Here is an 18,592-nt window from a genome sequence, read left to right as displayed (position 1 = left end):
GAAAGGCCACTAGGAATTCCAAAAGAGGAAGGGAAGATCCGTGATGACATTATTTTGAGAATATCTAGAACAAATTCTTTTTGATTTTCTTCATCCCGTTATGCTATATAGACCCTGGAAATAGAAGAAAGAGTCTGGCATACATAAAAGGTTGGGCCAGATGATCTTTTGAGGTTCCTTCCAACCTAGGCTGTTCTATCTTTTGAGTTAAGAGTTTTGGACCTGAGAACAGGGTAATGATTGAAACACTTGAAACAGCAAAAGGCTGGGTGAAATCTAGAGGAATAATTGCAACTAATCACAACCTAGAGATTAGTAGTTAATTCTTAAAAAGGAAGACAGACAAGAAAGGTGGAGGTTAATCTCTGACAAGTGCACAAGTGTCTGACAGTTCACACCAAACTCTGGTTCTTGAACTTGAAACTGCCATCAGAATACAAAAGTGACTATTAGTGAGCTAATATAAGTGTTATTAGAGTGACCTTCATATCACCTTTACACAAAAATCATCTGCTTCTGTGATGTTAATGGGTCTTCTTGTGTGAGAGCTGTAATTGTTCCAGTCCTCCCTGGCAGGCCTCTTGCGGTTCACAACCTTGAGTGGCTGTGCAAAATCAGAAAGACAGAAATAAGCACTAATTGGTGGCAGCATCAGCAAAATGTCCTAGGCCCTAGCAACCTTAGTGTGAACAATACAGTTCAGGGTATTAAAATAGAGGTTTTGCAATTGCAAGAAATAATCAGTAGGAAATGGAGAAGTGAAAAATTTATTCTGAGTACAAACTACTGCAGCCACTTCACTGGCAATGAGACAGCTTTACTCACCACTGCCTGGTACTTGCTGTGATTATCTGCGCTTCTTAGCTCTGAGGATTTATCATGTTCTTCTCCAATTTCTTCACTTGACAGGAATTCACTCAGTTTCTGCACACTGAAAGGGAAAAAACCACAATTCACACTTCAACCTTGGAAGTAAAACTTTTGTTCACTGCAATGTTTATTACAGAGCATCCCTTCTGGTGCTTCAGCTGCTGTTTGCTGCACAGTTTGTTTTTCTTGTTTTGTTACAGGTATATGAAAATGTGCAATGGGAAGTTACTGCAAGGAAGTTTTCAAAACCTGTCCTGTTGCCTATTAACAGTGATGATTTTTTAACAGTTTGTGCCGATGTTCCTCAAGTCTTGTCTCTTCTGACACGACCAGAGAGATCTCACACAAAGGTTTTTTCAGGCACTTGGTGGGACACAGAAGGACTACAACTGTGACTTGTTTTAAAGCCACTCACCCAAGCAGAATTAATGTCATTCATGCTGAACAAGTGTGGCCCAGCCAGTCTTACTGAACAGTCTTATCAACACTGGCTGGCAGTCTGATGAAAGCTGTACACTGTGAGCCAAATTCAACCAGCTGTGGTGAAATATTATTTGCATAAGGTAACCAGATAAAGGAATATACTTTAACAGAATAGTATTCAACAGATGAGATATAAAAGGAATTCTGACAACCAGCAACAAAGAAGGCGGCATAAAATTTTCACTAGCTGCTTTAAGATTTAATTAGCTAAGAGATGATGTGCCTTTATTAAGACATTTAACAGGGCATCAATTTTATCTCTGTACCTGAGTTTATAAAATGTATGTCTAATCTACTTAAAGGGACAGCAAATGAAATTTGTGAAAGAATTGGATTGAATCATGAACTCAACATCAAAGGAGCTCAATTAGCTGGAAATAAGTTAACTATCAGTCTTCAAAACGATAAAGTGCCAGAAGACCTTGGGTTCCTAAAAATAAATTTATGGACAAGAGCTGAAAAAATTGATTTTAATCTTTAGCCTAAGCTAAGTGGGGAGAAAGAGGCAAACAAGGCCACTGAAGCATTGTGATATGTGGTGATCTGTTAGGAGGCCAACCTTAAAAAATAAAAATAAACTCATCAGCATTTATTTTGCATTTCACTGCCAGGGGTTTCTTCTTTAAAAGGAGACTTAGTTTCCTCTTAGAAGCTCGTGAGATCCCCCACTGATGGCAAAATGTTGTTGTATCCAGGCATTACAGCACTGCCTGAGGCAGACTCCCTGTACAGTTAACAGTTGTCCTGCAAGCAGAGATCAAAGTCACCTGGGGACTCCCTAGGAGAGAACTGGTTCTACAGTTTTTCTGTCAACCTGCCGGATTGCTAATGGCAGCTGAGGACTGACATCAGTGAATCTCTTAGTGCATTCAGTGAAGGGAACTTAAGTACAGCAGGTACTACAATCTAAACAACAGAAAGGGGGAGAATAACTATTCGGATGGGATAAGAGGAATAATTAATTTGGGATCAATTTTGGGTCAGAATTCCTTAATGGGAAGGTCTTTTATCTCAAAGGAAGTGATTAGAAGCTCCATTGCTAGAGATACTTATATCTATTTGCATAAAGCTCTGAAAAACTGGGCTAGGAATCCTACCCTTTTTATTCAGTGAACCAGATAGTTAAAAGGAGACTTCGAATGTCTTTACATGGACCAAATGATGGTTTAGATGCTGCCCATATGGATTTGATATACAGCTGCACCTATACTCTCTGTATGAAAATTGCACAAATATTTAAGAAATTGCTCTAAAGATAGAAGGAGCAGACAGAGAAGTCCCCCATGTGTCTGCTCCAGGGTCTAGAGGGGTAGGAAGAGAAGACAGCAAACATTCTCAGGCCATGCATATCCAAACAAGACTATGTATTAAGCCATCCAACAACTTCATTTTATTCTCTAGTTGTGTGTCCAGGTGCCTGTACTCTCTGCAAACCCCTGCCCAATGCTCTGCATAATTCTGGAATCACTGCTCCTGAGGCAATTACTGAAGAAACACAGTAGAGCTGTGAGAAAATCTTGTGTTAGAGGCAAGAGCTCTTATTTCAGGACACCAGACTGTTCTAAACTCTTCAAGAATAGAAAAAGGACATTCTCTGCAGAGCTCTTGCTGACAGCTCAATTTCAGTATTCCAGTATCTCCACAGGGGAACTTATTTTTAAGCCATAGAACAGACATATTGATTCAAACATGGTTATTTGCACAGCTGACTGGAAAGGTGGTTTGATATTAAACCCAGTAAGATACATAATGCCACTCTTGCTGCTTAACCTTTGCTGATTGAAAATTGTACACTGCACAATGTCCTCAAAGACTCACATTGAAGAAGTACATCAATTGGCTGCTCAGTTTTAATTTGCAATGGCAGAAGCACTCCACATATTAAAGAAACCCCAAAACACCACTTTTCAAAGAGGTATCAGAATTTGTCACCTTCCTAAAGACTTTGAAGTTGCCCCTCTCAGAAGCAGACACCCAAGTCTATAACTTGAAAAGTTTTCAGGGGTCCTACATGGAACAGCTTTAAATCTGTCAATCACACAGTGGTTCTGAGTGTCAATGACAATTCATAGGGATACTTTGCAACTGGGGACATGTGTAATGATTAAAGATACCAATGAGGTTTTTGGTCAACATTACTGTCCTTGATAGCATCTGGCATCAGAGACTGTAGCCAACATTAAAAGAGCAGGGTTTGTGAAGTGCCTGAGATGCAAAGCCAGTAACACCCTCTTACTATCCTTTACATGCTGGTTTCACTGCTGAATCATCTTCTGCTCCACTTAGTCCCTGTCACCACAGGAGAAGCTGTTTTTGCACACTTGCTAAAACCAGTAAGAATATCTCAGCCTCAAGAAAGCTGAAATATAACTCTGCCAAGTTAGGTCACCTTTACCTGACCAGCTACTTATTAGCAAGAAAGTGTAACAGCAGGACACAGTTACAGCAAGCAAACAATAGCTGTGCTCAATCGGTGCAAACTCGACCGTCTGCTTTTTAACATTTACTAAACTATTTAAGCAAGCACATCTCTGCATGGGTTGCAAATTCCTGGCACATGATTCCAAAATATTGATCTGAAGAATGAGGCTCTCTAGACAGAGTAGCACCACCAGCACTATGGAGCAATGCACTCTGGAACACTACCTGGGTGATACAGACAGCCAGGAAGGCAAGGATCATGTCAGCTTTGATACAGAGTTTGATTCCTGTCCGCACCACAAATGGCAGGGCAGCAGCCTGCCAACAAGAAGGTATCTACAGAATAACCCATGAAGAACTCCCAGCTAGCAACAATTAATACTTGGCCGATACTAATTGCTTTCAAATTGTTCCTGTGGCATTAACAGACACAATTCATTTGCAAAGAAATCCTTAGACAAGCCAAAGTAAATGCCTGCTGGTAGTAGGCAGTGTCAGTGCGGGCTCCCAGACACTTTGCTGGCTGTAATCTTTGCACAACAATTTGCCGTGGCTCTAGGGACTACCACAGTGGCTGCAAAACATTTCCTGCCAGCTGCTGATGCTCTCAGATTTCACACTCCTTAGGAGAGAGGACACAGCTGTGACTTTGCACTGTCAGGGAATTTTCAAACACTGAAGGCAATATCAGCCTCATGCTGTAGTCTCCTTTCCATCTCCAAAGCAACACAAAGATAATTAAGCAAGGGCTGGTGTCCAGTATCTGTCCCATAGTTTAAATAAGCTCCTCAGACAGCTTCATTGCTGCATTAGAGGTCATAAAGTTGTCCTAATGAAGAAAGAAGCCCAAACGCTGCCTCTCCTATCAGTCAGGTAGAGTTACACTGCATATGAAAAAGCATTAGGAGGTTTTTTCAATAATCTGTTGATACTCAAAATCCCCAGTGAAACAGCAATTCTACTGGTTGTTGTTTGGTTAGCTTTTGAACACTCAAACTAACATGTTCATCAGAAAGTAAAAATTCATCAAGTCTGGATTAGACATTTAGTCATGAACTTACTGACACTCTTAAAAGGGATTTTTAAGGTTTTTTGTTTGCTTGTTTCAGTCTAACTCTGCCACAACAGGCAGCCTCTCAGGCAAAGGCTGAAAAACAAGAGATACACACTGAAACATGTCCTTCTGTGATTGCCTTTTACCCTTCTACATGCTTGATGGAGGAGGGGGGAAAGGTTGGGAAGCAGTTTACGAGAACAGACAAAAAAATCATCATGCTGTTTCTAAAGCTGCAATTGTAAAATGAGCAAAATTCTCAGAAACTGGATAGGTGGTAGCAAAGATATTAATTTTATAGTTCTCACCTTACTAATGCTTTGACAGTGGATCTAACCACACTTGAGAGCAGGAACAACGGAGACACAAGGATATGAAACAGGGAGAGGGAGGCAAATGCCACTGATGGGGAGAAGTCAGCCTTTCTTGTCAGATGAGCATGGACAACAAATGTCTACAAAGAGACAAACATCATTGTCAGTGCTTTGCCATAAAGAAGGAAACAGGTTTCATATTTCACAAGCATTTCATTTACAGAATCCTAATTCATACTCTCTTAACAGTTTGGGGAAGTGCTGCATGATCTGGGCTGCTTCTGGTCCCAGAAGGCAAGTGGGCATTTTCCATACTCTCCCAGAGGAACTGCAAATGTGTAGCAGGTTTGCATCCCATTCTCCTTCCTCAATTCCACATCGCTTATACTTGAAAATGCAGTCATAATCAACACTATTTAGAAAAGTCCATACTTACTATAAGTACAGCTGCAATTGGTATTGCTGCATTCATAAAGACTGTGAAGGAAAACACATAGGAACACTTAGAAACAATTTCCATTCAGACGTGCTAAAAGCTAAAATACTACTAGCACTGCTTTACAACGGTATTTTCCAGGCTCTTACTGTCTGTCCCCTCTATCACAACCTGAGGATATTATTTAATCACCACCTTTTCAATTTGACCTTCACTCAACTTTATTTCACGCAAGTAAACTACACAGAGAAAGAATATAGACTCTAGAGCTAAAACAGAACACAAGCATTGGTACAGGTGTAACAGAAGAACACTAGCCACTTCTTTTGTGTTTAAACTGTGCCTGTCCTTTTCTCCTACCAGATAGAGCAACGTTCAAATAGTAAAAGCTCTCCCCAGTTACTTCATCTGAAGTGTCATTGTTTGACATCCCTGGTTGACTGTTTTGCCATCCCTTTCTTGGCATAAACCGCTGAAGGACTTTATATAGTGTCAGGTATTTCTCTTGCCTACATTTAGATGATCTTTAATGAATCCTCTAACATATTCATGAACTCTGTACTCGTGCTTATATAAAATAGCTGAGTTACTGCACAGAGCCCTAATTCCTTGTCAGAGAGGAGAATTTGAAAATATAAGTACGTTAGTGTATGTAATTGCAAAATAAAAGCTTAGGCTTTGAAAGACTAACATGTCTTGAAGTTTAGAAATGCGTAGTTTACACCTCACCCAAGTTTAAAAAACCTGTATTTTTCTGAGGAAAGTGTTCTTGCTGTGTTGGAATACAAAGCAGCCTCTCATGTCTCCTCAATGGTTCTACAACCCGACCAGTTTTCACACTTTGTATCAACTCAAGGTAGTTACAGCACAGAAATTGCCAAGAAGGGAAACTTGCTGCCTGCAACTCTGTCCTTCCAAATGCCATTAAATCCTTGCCTTTGCAACGTGCCTTTCAGACCACTGCAGTACACGGGTTTGCTTTTAGGAATGAATCTGGTGAGAGAATCTGGCAAAGCTGATAAACTTCTCAGAGACAGATCCCGCTCTTCTCCTGCCCACAGTACAAGATCATACCTGTCAAATATGAAGCTGGATGGAATAAATATCCTGTAGGGTTGGCAAAGCCTTCTGCAGTTCAGCCATCTAAACTACTTGGTGGTTCCCAAGAAGCTGATCTGAATTTTGCTATTATGTGAGATCACCAGTAGATACAAGGACTTCAAACTTCTTTCAACCAAAAAAATAAGAGCCTTTGGAATTTGGGGGTTGTTTTCCTTTTTAAAAAATGTATTTATTTTTTCAATTATGCAAGTGTCCAGAATAATAAAATGTTTTCTAAAATAACTCCTTTTTGCAGCTAAGAGTTTAATTAGATTTAGTCAAAAGGACTTTGTTACTGGAAAAAGGCAGACTAAAAACTGGGAATGTTGAGTTGGTTCTCAACATTTTAGTAACAGTAACCACTGTTATTTTCCTGTGAGAAAGCCTGCAGTTATTTTGCTTCTGACAGATTACGCAAAAAATTACAGAAGTAAGAAAACCACTCTTTTCTTTCTCTGTCTTTCTTGAGTTTTAATGTACTAAATACTGTAAAGATGACACCCAACTTTGATTCTGGTGGGGGCATTTCATTAAAATATAGGAAGAGCTAATTTCTATAATAGCTCTTTTACTACACATGAACAATTTCATGTACACATAGCCTGGATCCTGGCACAGGGGTGAGGCACACGAGATCCAGTTTCCATGTGGTCTTGAAATTGAATTTTCTTGTGGTCTAGCCAACACTGCCCTGAAACTTGTAGGTATATTTTCTGTAATCCAATGCAAATCTATTCCTTATGAATAAAATAGCTCCAACCCCATTCTTTATTTTTGTTAATAGTTGTGTACTTAGAAAAGAATTCCAGACTCTATTCAACACTCTGTTAAAAGAGCTATATATAAAAATCTCTTTTCTGCTTTTTTAGTGTTCTAGCAACTGTCTGCCTTCCTCTAGATCACAAACACATAAAATCTTGGTCCTCTACTGCCTTTTAATTTTTTTTTCTTAAAGAAATTAAATCATGTGTTCACTCTAATATTAGCTAACATGTTTTGGGCTGATTATGCCTCTCATTCTAATTATACTTATGGCTAGAGAAAAGAGCAAATTCTCCTGTATTTATATTTCCTTTTTAGTCTGCAAAAGTGCAAGTTTGTAAAGATAAGTGTAATTTCTGCTAAAGTCTGAAGGTGTAAGGAACTCCCAGGCTGAAACAATAAGAACCTTTATAAGGTCAAAATTATAAGCACCATCAACATAAAGCTGCACTGCTTTACCCAAAGCTGAGAAGTTAACTCCTGTGTACACATAATACAAAATAAGAATGCAATTGCAAACTTGTTTCAAGAAGCATCAGTAAATACTTAAAGTTGTTTCTAATAATACAGACTCCTATGTCATTGCTTCACAGAATAATCGTTACTCCTGGGATGAATCCACTTTTCCTAGCTGTTACAAATGACATTGTGAGGATTTAAAATCCAATAAGCCTTCACAGCCCTACAGCTGAACCCTTGGCCCTGACTGTAAATAGATTTTAATGCCACATGAAGCCCTGCAGACAAAGGGAACCCACCTATGTTGACCTGAGTGTAAGACAGAGTTTCTGGTCTCACAGCCTGCAGCTAAATTTTGTTTTATGTCAAAGCAGAAACTCCTCTCCAAGCCCACAGTGCTTAGGATCACCAGAGAGAAATTCTGGTCTCAAAGTCAATGAATACCTCATTTTAATGTCACTTAAATTCAGTGGGATCACGATCTTTCCCTTAGAGTGCATTACCTATGTGATTACAAGGACTAGGATTCCTTACTATTCCAGAAGGTATTTGTACACGCACCTTGTAGCACTCAAAAACTTGCTAAAATTTTCCATTTCATTAATATCTCACAGACTATATATTCTTCAGTGTGACTTTACTGATTATTTCTAAATATTACAGTAACAATTATATAGGTATTGCATATAATCTTCTCAGATATAGAGTTCAATTTGCTGTAGGTCTTTTTAGAAGCACCATAAAGTCTTAAAGCAGCTTGAAAAATAACAGGAGGGGAAAGAGTCTGGATACAGAATGATGAAATTGCCAGGATGCTCGTATTTTTCTTTCCAGGATATAGAAATGGTTTTAAGAATCACTTATTTTAACAAGAAATCCAAGTTTTGAGTAAGAACATGTAAGTCTGTTGGAGCTTCAGTGCAAAGACAATGCCTGTCACATATTTGTATGCTCTGGATTGTGCAAAATGCAGAAAAAACCTGAACAAATAAACTTCAACATCAGCTTCCTTTTGAATGCTGTGTTCTAGAAGAGAATATTGCCGGCTAAATATAGTCTGTGAAACATTTGTCCCTTAAAAGCTTTTCTCCAGAAAAAGTCAATTCTATGCAGCAGTGCTTTTCTCTTTTAGGCATACTTCCCATACAAGCAAAGTTCTACTGAATTAAATGGAGGGTCTGACTGGATGGAAAGTGAGGAGTATGGATCAAAGCCTAAAGCAACTGAAATAATCTCGACAGAGAAATGGTAAACTCATTAGTATCTAATAATTCAGTAGCACTTAGCTGAGCAGTGGGTTATAATGAAGGAACTTACTGGATATGGAGGTATAAAGGGCAAAAGACTTGAGGCTAGTCATTTCTTTTTGTCTGGTTTCCTCCACACTGCTGTGAAATATGTGCTCCCAAGCATAGAGTTTAAGGAGCTTAATGCCTCGAAGCATCTCATTTGTCTTCTTCAGTCTCTCATTGGAGTACTCCTGCAACATTTACACACACATTTACCTGAAGAATATAACAAAAACATCTGTTCCCTAGGCATAAGGATGACACAAAAATTGTAAGCAGCTCCCTTGCACAGAGCAGACATTTCTACCACAAACAGCACTGCTCCCATCTGCAGGAATTTCTAGGTGACACTGACTGTATGTTGGGATGCTGTGGGGACAAATGCTGTCCACACTTCTGGAAGGGTGCATACTGTTGATGGGAAGGAATTCCTTTTCACACAGGAAGATGCACAAATAATTCTCATTACTACCCATGATCTGTGGTGGAAGAGATTTCAGCAAGCTCTGGCTCCATTACAAGCTCCTGTGGCTTCCTTGGCAGTGCAATACTTGCTGAAAGGGGGAATAAAGTTCAGAGCAGCTGGGCATGGGAATTCCAATGAACCAAGGTAACTTTTTCAGCAGTGATGCAGGTGATTCAAATTATAGACAAGCCAAGTGAGGGATCAAGGAACAGCTTGTGACATAGCAGACCTTTAGGCTCCCCAGTTGAGGCATGCACTGTGGAAGTTAGGACTGCACAGGGTTTGTTTAAATAAATCAGTTTGATAGATTTCCACACCTGGGGTCTGAGTCTGGACACAGCATTCCTACTTCCTTTCCCTTTGGACAGCTTGCCCTGCACAACTTGCTTATTTGTGCATTGTCCAAAGCTAATTCAGTCAATGACTACTGACCATTTACATTTGTAAGTTAGAAGGTTTTCATGTTCTTTTTGCTCTTAGGGAACCATGCTTGTTGAAAAATACAAACCCCCAAAAATAGGTTTTTACTGCTTACACTTATAATCTCACATTCTTGAACGTGGCATTCTTGAACATTACTAAAGGTCTGAGAAGGAATTCTGGGTCAACATCCATGGTGAGCTTTGTAATTCCAAGCACAGACCAATGCATAATTACCAGATATGATATTTATATAACCAATGAGTTTAAAGACACTTACCAACGTACTTCTCTGGGCCTGTGAGAGTTTTGTTGCTACAAAGTACTGAACAGGTGCAAGGACTATGATTACTGCTGCTCCAATTAAGGCACTGATTCCAAGAAGGTAATAGAGCAAAAGAACTCCTACAATTATCTGTTGGGAGAAAAGAAGGTGAGGGAAATATTTTGGCTTCACTTGGGGTATGCACCACAAAGATCAATTTCAGGGAAAGAGACAATGTTCAACCAACAGCAGCTGCAGTTACACGCACCCCAAATGTCACAAGTTCAGCATTGCTGGTACAGCCAACGTGATCCGTCAGGCTTCTCTCAGAGACCCAGACACCCAGCCAGGGCTCCTCCCCAGCCTGTGCATTCTCTGTATTTCTGTTTCTGAACTTCTCCCCGTTATGCACAGTAAAAGAAGGTTGCATAGGTTTGTATATCTTCTATAATTTAACTCTCAAAGCTATTTAAAAGAACTTTATTTAAAAATATATAAATTAGTAAAAACCATCTTTAAATAAAATTTAATTTAAAAATACGTCCAAGTAACACATTATACCACTGAGAACATCCACCCCAAATAATCTCTGACATAAACTGGCAAGGACCTGTTTTAAGGATCTACAGTGCCAGACTGACAATTACTTTTGAAAAAGGGTTATAGAAACAGTTTAAAAAAAGAAGCTTTGTCTTTGGATAAGTAGGAATCTAAAAAGAAAGCCACAGTCTGGATGGAGAGGGTTTACTGTAAGCAGCTCAATTAAACACAAACAATATGCACAAGCTACCAAAGTTAACTATCACTATTCTAATGACTGACTCTTTGAACAATCTCCAACATTGACCATCTATGTATTTAACAGTGTAAGCTGACAAATTAATCAGAAGACAGCGACAGAAATTTAATTTCATACATCAATTTCTCTTAGTAAAAAAACCCCAATAATTGGAATTTCCTTGAACTGTTATCTATTACTCTTGCTATGTTTGTACACTCTCATATCCTTAACAGAAACAGTCTCCCATCATTTCAAAGCTCAATAGTCATACACCTATTTTCACACATTTACAGGAATTGGCTGTTCACACGAAGAAAAGGAGTCTGTAGTTTCCACAATTCCATCTTGACATTTTCATTAATTTAAAGCACAGAGAGAGAAAAGATTTTTTTTTTCTTCTTAGGAACCCTCTGATGCCTCTCTACAGCTGAACTAAACTAAAACATGACTCTCAAAATGAGCCACAGTATTGACTTAGAAAATATGCAGTGACATGAAAGTAAAATCCTTTTGTATATGCACCACAAATCTAGTGAGAGGCAAGGTTAAATTGCAAATCAAGAAATCTTTCAGTGATGAGTAAGTGAGCAATCTGCTTCCACCTGAAGCAAGGAAATTAATGAGTGTCTGAAGCCAAACAAAACACACAAGGCCTCTGCCAGATACCCCTGTCAGAGCTCTCCTCCAAAACACAAAATGGTTTTGGTCTTTACAGATCAAGATTTTCATTCCTAACTGCTTCATCATGGGCAGACACTCTGGGCACTCAAAATACAGGAAAGCATTGAACAGTGAGCAGCCACTGCGGAACCCTGACTCCCTGCTTTCCCTCACTACTGGTTCATTGTCAAGGACATTATGGGACCACCTGGTTCTAAAAAGAGAGCATCAGCTTTTCCCACAGATAGAGAAGGCTATCCCAGCTGGATCCTGAGGGAGTTGCTAGCTCACAGCTACTTTTCCACCCCTCATCCTAGCTATTGAGAGGGCCAGTCTTTGCAACAAAAAAATCCCATGTTTCCAATAGGTTAAATGATGCCATGATCATATTTTGCCTTTTCTTTTATATTCCTTTTATACCCCTTTTAATAGTTTTTGCATTCTTAGTGGTTTTTAGCCTACATTCTTACATGCATTTTGTCAAGCTAGGAGACTAAACATCTTAGAAGCCTCGTAGTTAGGGATCAGAAAGCCCCAGACCCCAAGGTCCTCTCCAGAACACATTCTGTAAACCAAGATAGAACCATCCAGGGGAAGGTCCCTTGGGGATGGAGGCTCACTCGAGCCTCTCATTGGCGAATCTTTGATAGATTTGCTAATTAGTAAGACCTATAACGTTAGGCCAGATCTATTGTGGGGTGCATTGCAGCATGCATTTCAGTGCATTCCACTTGGATGTGGTGCACCTAAGGATCCTTAAAATAAATACAGAGGTAAAATCCCTTTTTCCCTTCTAACCGTGTTTGATTCTTGATTTTAAGACCAGGAAAAGGCATCAAAAAATGATCCCATTTTCATCTTCTTTACAATGTAATAATACAGGCAAACTTTTGAAATACATTCAGCATGTATGGAAAAAAAAAGTGCAGATTGTATCTGAAAAGAGCTGAAATCTTATTGGACATAATTCCGTATCACATCACAAAGTACGGAGTCAAGGATAAAGAGTACACAGATAATATCTGAACTCTGGAGGACAGTATCTGGCACATGGGAAGGCTCTCATCAATATTCCTGAGAAGGCAAAAATCATATTTTAAAAAAAAGCCTGTGCAATGAAACACTGTTTCTCTTTCATCAAAATCCCAAAGCTCTTCTCTGCCAGAGATATATCAGGAGCGAAAAGCTCACCAATAGCTCAGGTTATTTTGCCTTGATTATTTATTGAGGATGGCAAATACTTTCAGCCAGAAACTGCTTTGTGGGCAGTTTTGAAAGAGACAAATGTCCTTTCACTGCAAGTGTAAACTATCCCTACCAACGAGCCAGAGATATGAGAATACAGCATTTTTTAATAATCACAATGAAATCAAACAAGGGTGTTTATAAAATGGAGGCACAGAGGGAAGGCCTTTATAAGGCCTCATTTTGCTCCCAGGGTTTGAGCCAAATTTACTGAGGGCATCTTTCAACTGATTGGCATCCGTGGGCCTCTTCTCATGGACTTCAGTAACATTCAAACAGTAACTTAAGGCAATGATAAAGCTCCCATTGACTCCAGCCAGAGCAAAGATGGGGCTCAAATTATCTGGGCTGTATAGAAAACCTAACTTGTCATGAATGGCTATTACAAAATCCACAGCAGATGCTGAAATGTTGATTTCTAGATTAAGAGCTACAAAACTATTAAAAACCTGTTTTAAATAATAATGGAGTTTGGGCAACTTAGTATTAGCCATTTTTCAAGTAGCTAGTAGTTGTTTTCACTGCCTTATAAGACAAGGTACTGAATGAATGCTATGGAAAAATGTTTTGAAGAAGCCTTTGTGACCAATGTGACTCACTGATTTTGGCAAGGAGTGCACCATCCACAAAACAGGAGCATGATCCAGCTCTAAATCGTCCTCATCTGGTAAGGAGCATCACAGGGGGAATTTTAATGCAAATATAATCAGATTTTCTGCAGACTGTCAGGAAGTCTTTATGAGTCTGTGACTTCTGGCACATTAGAGCAAAATGTTGTTAGAGAATATGCAATGAAATTGGATTAATCTCAGTTGCACTAAAGTACTCTCTACACTGAGCTGTCAGGGAGGTCCTATAAAATAAGTGTAAATGAAATTGGTAGCTTGTACATAGTTTTTCTATAATAATTGATACTCTAGACATTATCATTAATTGGATGGACTCTTCTTAATGCTGCATAGCTTTTCAGCTATACCATTTTAGCAGTCTACAATCACTGACTTCTTACAGTGCTTCCCATACATGGAATGAAAATACACTGATATCCAAATTATTATAACAAACTGCCAATATGTAACCATATTTAATATAATATTTCCCATCAGTTTCTTTTCATTATAGCTGTCCTCTCTTTTGCAACTGGACATCAATAGTAGGACATTTTCCTTGATCATTGGGTTTTTTCCCCCACTTTAAAATAATCTGGTTCCCATTTTTCCTCCCCCACCCATAATTTCATGGAAACCATGCCAAAAAAGTCAAATTGCTTTCTGAAAAATTCCAGACAATAATTGCTTATATCCATCACCCTCCCTTAATTCTAGAAAGCAAAATGTTTTAAACTGCCATACAAGTTCCTCCAGAGTAGATCAGAAAAACTAGTCCATACTTCTTGTGCAGGAGTAACTGCATTGGAAGAAGAAAATACAGTTATACTGTGTGAATGCAGCCACACTGTGACCTAAATATGGCTACAATCCCTTAAATCTTAATATTTTAACAGGCACAGTTCTATACACAGTTCTATCTCACACATGTAGAAAGCACAGTTAAAAGAAGCCATCAGTAAGTAAACTGCTGATTGTTTACACCTTAATATGCTCACTATCCTGATTTGAGGCTTTCCACAAGTCTCATGGAGCTAGCAGGAGTTTTATCAGAGACTCAGATTACTTCTTCCTCCACATCCTACTTCAGTCTCAGAAGCAATCTACCCCCACTACCAGAGACAGTAGAAAATCTGTGGTAACACAACAGGTTTCAGACACGTGGCAAAAGTGTGAAGATTCAGAGTATTTCAGGAGGATGCTAATTGGTTTTTCAGAGACTGAACACTCCCCAAGATTAAGACTACACAAGAGGATACAAGATGAATTCAAAGACTCACTATAACTGACAATAATAAAGGACCTGCATAGCCCCTCCCAAGTATTTTCCTCAGTGAGGGAAAAAAATTCAGGGCAAAGAGCTAAATCAGGCTTCCCCCCCCCCCCCTTAGGAAATCAATCTGGTTTATCTCATGATCAGATGTTCTGAAGACCTGATTTTAAGAGGAGTTGCTTATCTGATCTGTAGTAGCTTGACAAAAACCTCTTGTATTCAACAGGAATGAGTACAAAATCCACTCAATTCTAGTAAATATCTTTATTGTCAGAAAAAGTCCAGATCTCCGGATGGCCAGCAGCCTAACACCTCACTCTTTGAAAGACATTCATACTATTTACCCAATCATCTGAATGGCTGGCTTTTCTTCCTCATCCCCAGCTTCTCAGTGTCATATTCTTACATGCTTAACATCTTGTAGAAGAAAATCACTAGTATAACATGCTGATGGACACAAACTCCTAAAAACCACATTATAAACTGCCTGGAAATACGATCTGTCAGTTGCAGTCTACATACAGTCTCATGAAAATAATTCAATTTTTGGGCAAGGGCAAGCAACCCAAAATGCAAAGCTGCTGGGTAGATTACTTGCAGATTTCTGACTTAAACACCAGCCAAATGAGCCTCTGTGTGGAGCTGGAAACAGACTGCCTTTGTGACATGAACACAATGAAGTTTTCATCATGTTTTTGAAACTAAACTATACATCTAGAAAATACCAAGTGAAATTCAACTTTACTGCCCCTTCTGTTTTTATTTACTGCTAGCATTGAAGCACACCCAACAAAAATGCACTGAACAGCTGGAAGAAAGCAGGAAGATTTGCTGGGTACTGAGATAGTATCAGATGAAACTTTGTTCTCTACTGTCAGCTTTTCCAGGAAATTCATACATGGAAGTATAGGATGTGGGAAAGGAGACTGAAGGGACTGGTATTTAGAGATAGGAGACCAAAGACATCACAGGATAAAGTAGCAAAAACATTTCAAGTAACAAATATGTTATAAAAAAAACCCAACCCAAAACAACAACAAACTGTGGAGTTTGTCATCCAAGAAACAGCAGTAGTTTCAAGGGATCACATCAAAGCAATCATATTTATGCTACTTCTCTTGCTTCTGCTGGGATTCAGAAGACAAATGATTGCAATATCTTCCAGTTAACTTCCCTGATGTAATAAATGAATGCACTGCAACCTGCTGCACCCTATAAATTCTTGTTACAAATGCAAAGCATGTTTGGCAGCAACCAAGATCCTAATACAATCATAAATACCTAAAGTCCAGTCACAGACATGGAATCTATTGCAGGCAATGTTTCTAGATGTTAACAGCTTGACATTTTATTTCAAGTTATTCTTTAACTCCTTTAATATCTCCACTTTCACAAAATTCATAAGCAATGAACCACCACAGACTGACGCGCATTAAGAACAAAAGCACATTCAATCACCTTACCTGTACCGGCATAGCCCAAAGGTTAGGGCAGAGGAAGAAGAACCACATCAGCTGATTTGTGTCTATGGCAACCAGGTTACAGATCTGGCCTGCTGTCATCTCCCCCATAGACATGTTAGAAGTTGAAAGCTGCATAATTTTATTGTAAATTTTTGTCTGGAAGAGACATCAAAAGGTGTTAGCATATAGAAATAAAATTAGATTTCTAGCTCCATCCACAGGTCCAGCATATTGTGAGAAAACTACTTTTCCAGTAACTTGAATGAAGAGCCTAAAGTTTGGTCTTTTATGTTATTTTGTAAAATTCAAAGCTACTATTCTTCACTGACACAAAGCACAGTGCAGTTACCTGCATCATGGTTCTCTAAGTACTTCCTTTCTGCATCTCTGTGCATCAATGAAAGAATGAAACCTTTACTGCCCAAAAATGCCCAAGAACCACATTACCAACGATGATTTATACCTCCAGCATCTCCACAGAGTGCCCTTCATGTAACTAACACTAAGATACTATTAAGTTCAATATATAATCCTCAATGTATTAAAACCCTTGTTATTTTTCTCTGGCAATTGATTCAGGCTCCTGGCTGAGAATGTTGCTACATTTTGCTTACAGCACTCAGTTCCATTACAAAGTTTAATTCACAGACAGCGAATGTCCCAGGTACAATTCTGTACTGAATTAAGCAGCTGCCTCAGTGCAGAATCAGGCACTGTGTATAACAATAACAGTACAGAATAATAAAAGCACACTTTTACCAGCTAGTTTGGTAAAAATCATTTAGGGCACACTGAACAAGTGCAGAGATACACAGGAGGGGAAGAGAGATAAAAGATTTAAAGAAAAATTGTAAGGAAAAAAATGTATAAAACCACCGGCACACAGACTGCCACTAACACTAATCTGCTGCTTAGAGTGATAGCTAGAAATTTTCCAATTTGGATAGTCCAACTGGCATTATCTGAACCTCTAATATCCAGAACAGAGAATACAAAGCTTTTCTTAAATGAAGTTAATTCAGCACTATTTTCCAACTATTCCCCTTTTACACTTGCTGTGGTCCATGTATTTTTCAGTCAGTTGCAGCTCTTCCACTTAAGACATGCAAATTTTTTGGTTTTTTGGGGGTCAAGTTTTTATTCCCGTAGGACTTTTCTATTTCACTCTAGTCAGAGAAAACCAGTGGATGGAATCCAGAAGCCTGGCAGCTGACAAGTGCTTCCAAGTGTAAGATCAAAAGAGAATTAAACAATTCTGCTGCTATTGAAAGCATCCATCCATCATGGAGACTCCCCACAGGATCCATGTAGCCCAGTGGATAAATAGGGTAACTTATAAGGCTGGCTTTCAGGCTGCCACAGGGTAGGTTTCAGCCAGTGCCATTGGCAATCCCACACTGTAATCTTACACCAAATTCTCTCATTTCCAGGCACAAAGCTTTGTATGCTACATCAAACTTTGATCTGCAGTTCCCAGTTATCCAGTGATTACAGACCCCATTTTTGCAATCTTATGTTCAGTGCTTACAGACTCCACTGTGCCTGGCAGATTTTGTGGCATGACCCATGGAATAAAACACTACTCCATGCATTAGGAATACAATCTATCCTTCTGTCCAAAGTATATTTACAAGACATTTTAAAGGTGCATTATTTGCATGGGATGTGATGTTACAAAAAAAATGGCTTTGAGATGGGAGAGGTGCACTTCACACCCAAACTATTTCAAAAGTTACACTCAGTTTTACTGTCAGCAAATTTTTGCTTGAAGGTAAGAAGAAATCCAGCATCAGGTATTAAAAATGAACATTTGTATAAAATCATCAAAATAAGAATGCAAAGGAAACAGAATGCAGGGCTAACACAATCTCTAATGGTACATTCAATACATTTCAGGAGAGTAGCGTTTCAGAATTTAACAACTATAATTATAATTTGTATTTACAGATGCAGGTTTATGAGGGTGTGAAAAGGTTAATTAGTAATATATTGCATACCTGTATTGCACCTCTCAAGTTGATTCCTGTTTCAATAGCAACATAGTATGATGCTTGCAGAAATGTCCTTTGTAATAGAAGGGCAAAAAATAAGAGTACAGCCAAAACATAAGCATTGGACAGGAACTCTTGTGAGGAAATAAAGAAAACACCAAGAATTTTAATCTATAAAAAAAAAGAAAGTTAGAAATCAGGTACAATGGTAATTTAATTACCTGCTTTGCA

At 38.8% G+C, this 18,592-nt stretch overlaps 1 protein-coding gene across 1 annotated transcript in view; it reads right to left on the bottom strand.

The window, feature by feature from the left end:
* Positions 1-18,592, bottom strand: part of ABCC8 (ATP binding cassette subfamily C member 8) — a 74,075-nt gene that overhangs the window by 37,870 nt on the left and 17,613 nt on the right. Inside the window, exons 7-14 of the mRNA XM_032111555.1 lie at positions 18,368-18,532; positions 16,371-16,526; positions 10,356-10,490; positions 9,218-9,380; positions 5,579-5,619; positions 5,137-5,282; positions 826-931; positions 494-604 (exon numbers count right to left, since the gene is read on the bottom strand). Coding sequence (XP_031967446.1) covers positions 494-604; positions 826-931; positions 5,137-5,282; positions 5,579-5,619; positions 9,218-9,380; positions 10,356-10,490; positions 16,371-16,526; positions 18,368-18,532 — 1,023 coding nt within the window. The remainder of the gene's footprint in view (positions 1-493; positions 605-825; positions 932-5,136; positions 5,283-5,578; positions 5,620-9,217; positions 9,381-10,355; positions 10,491-16,370; positions 16,527-18,367; positions 18,533-18,592) is intronic.

The sequence above is a fragment of the Corvus moneduloides genome, chromosome 6, assembly GCF_009650955.1.
Source record: "Corvus moneduloides isolate bCorMon1 chromosome 6, bCorMon1.pri, whole genome shotgun sequence".
Taxonomy (NCBI): Eukaryota; Metazoa; Chordata; class Aves; order Passeriformes; family Corvidae; genus Corvus; species Corvus moneduloides.
This window is presented reverse-complemented; position numbering and strand designations above follow the sequence as displayed.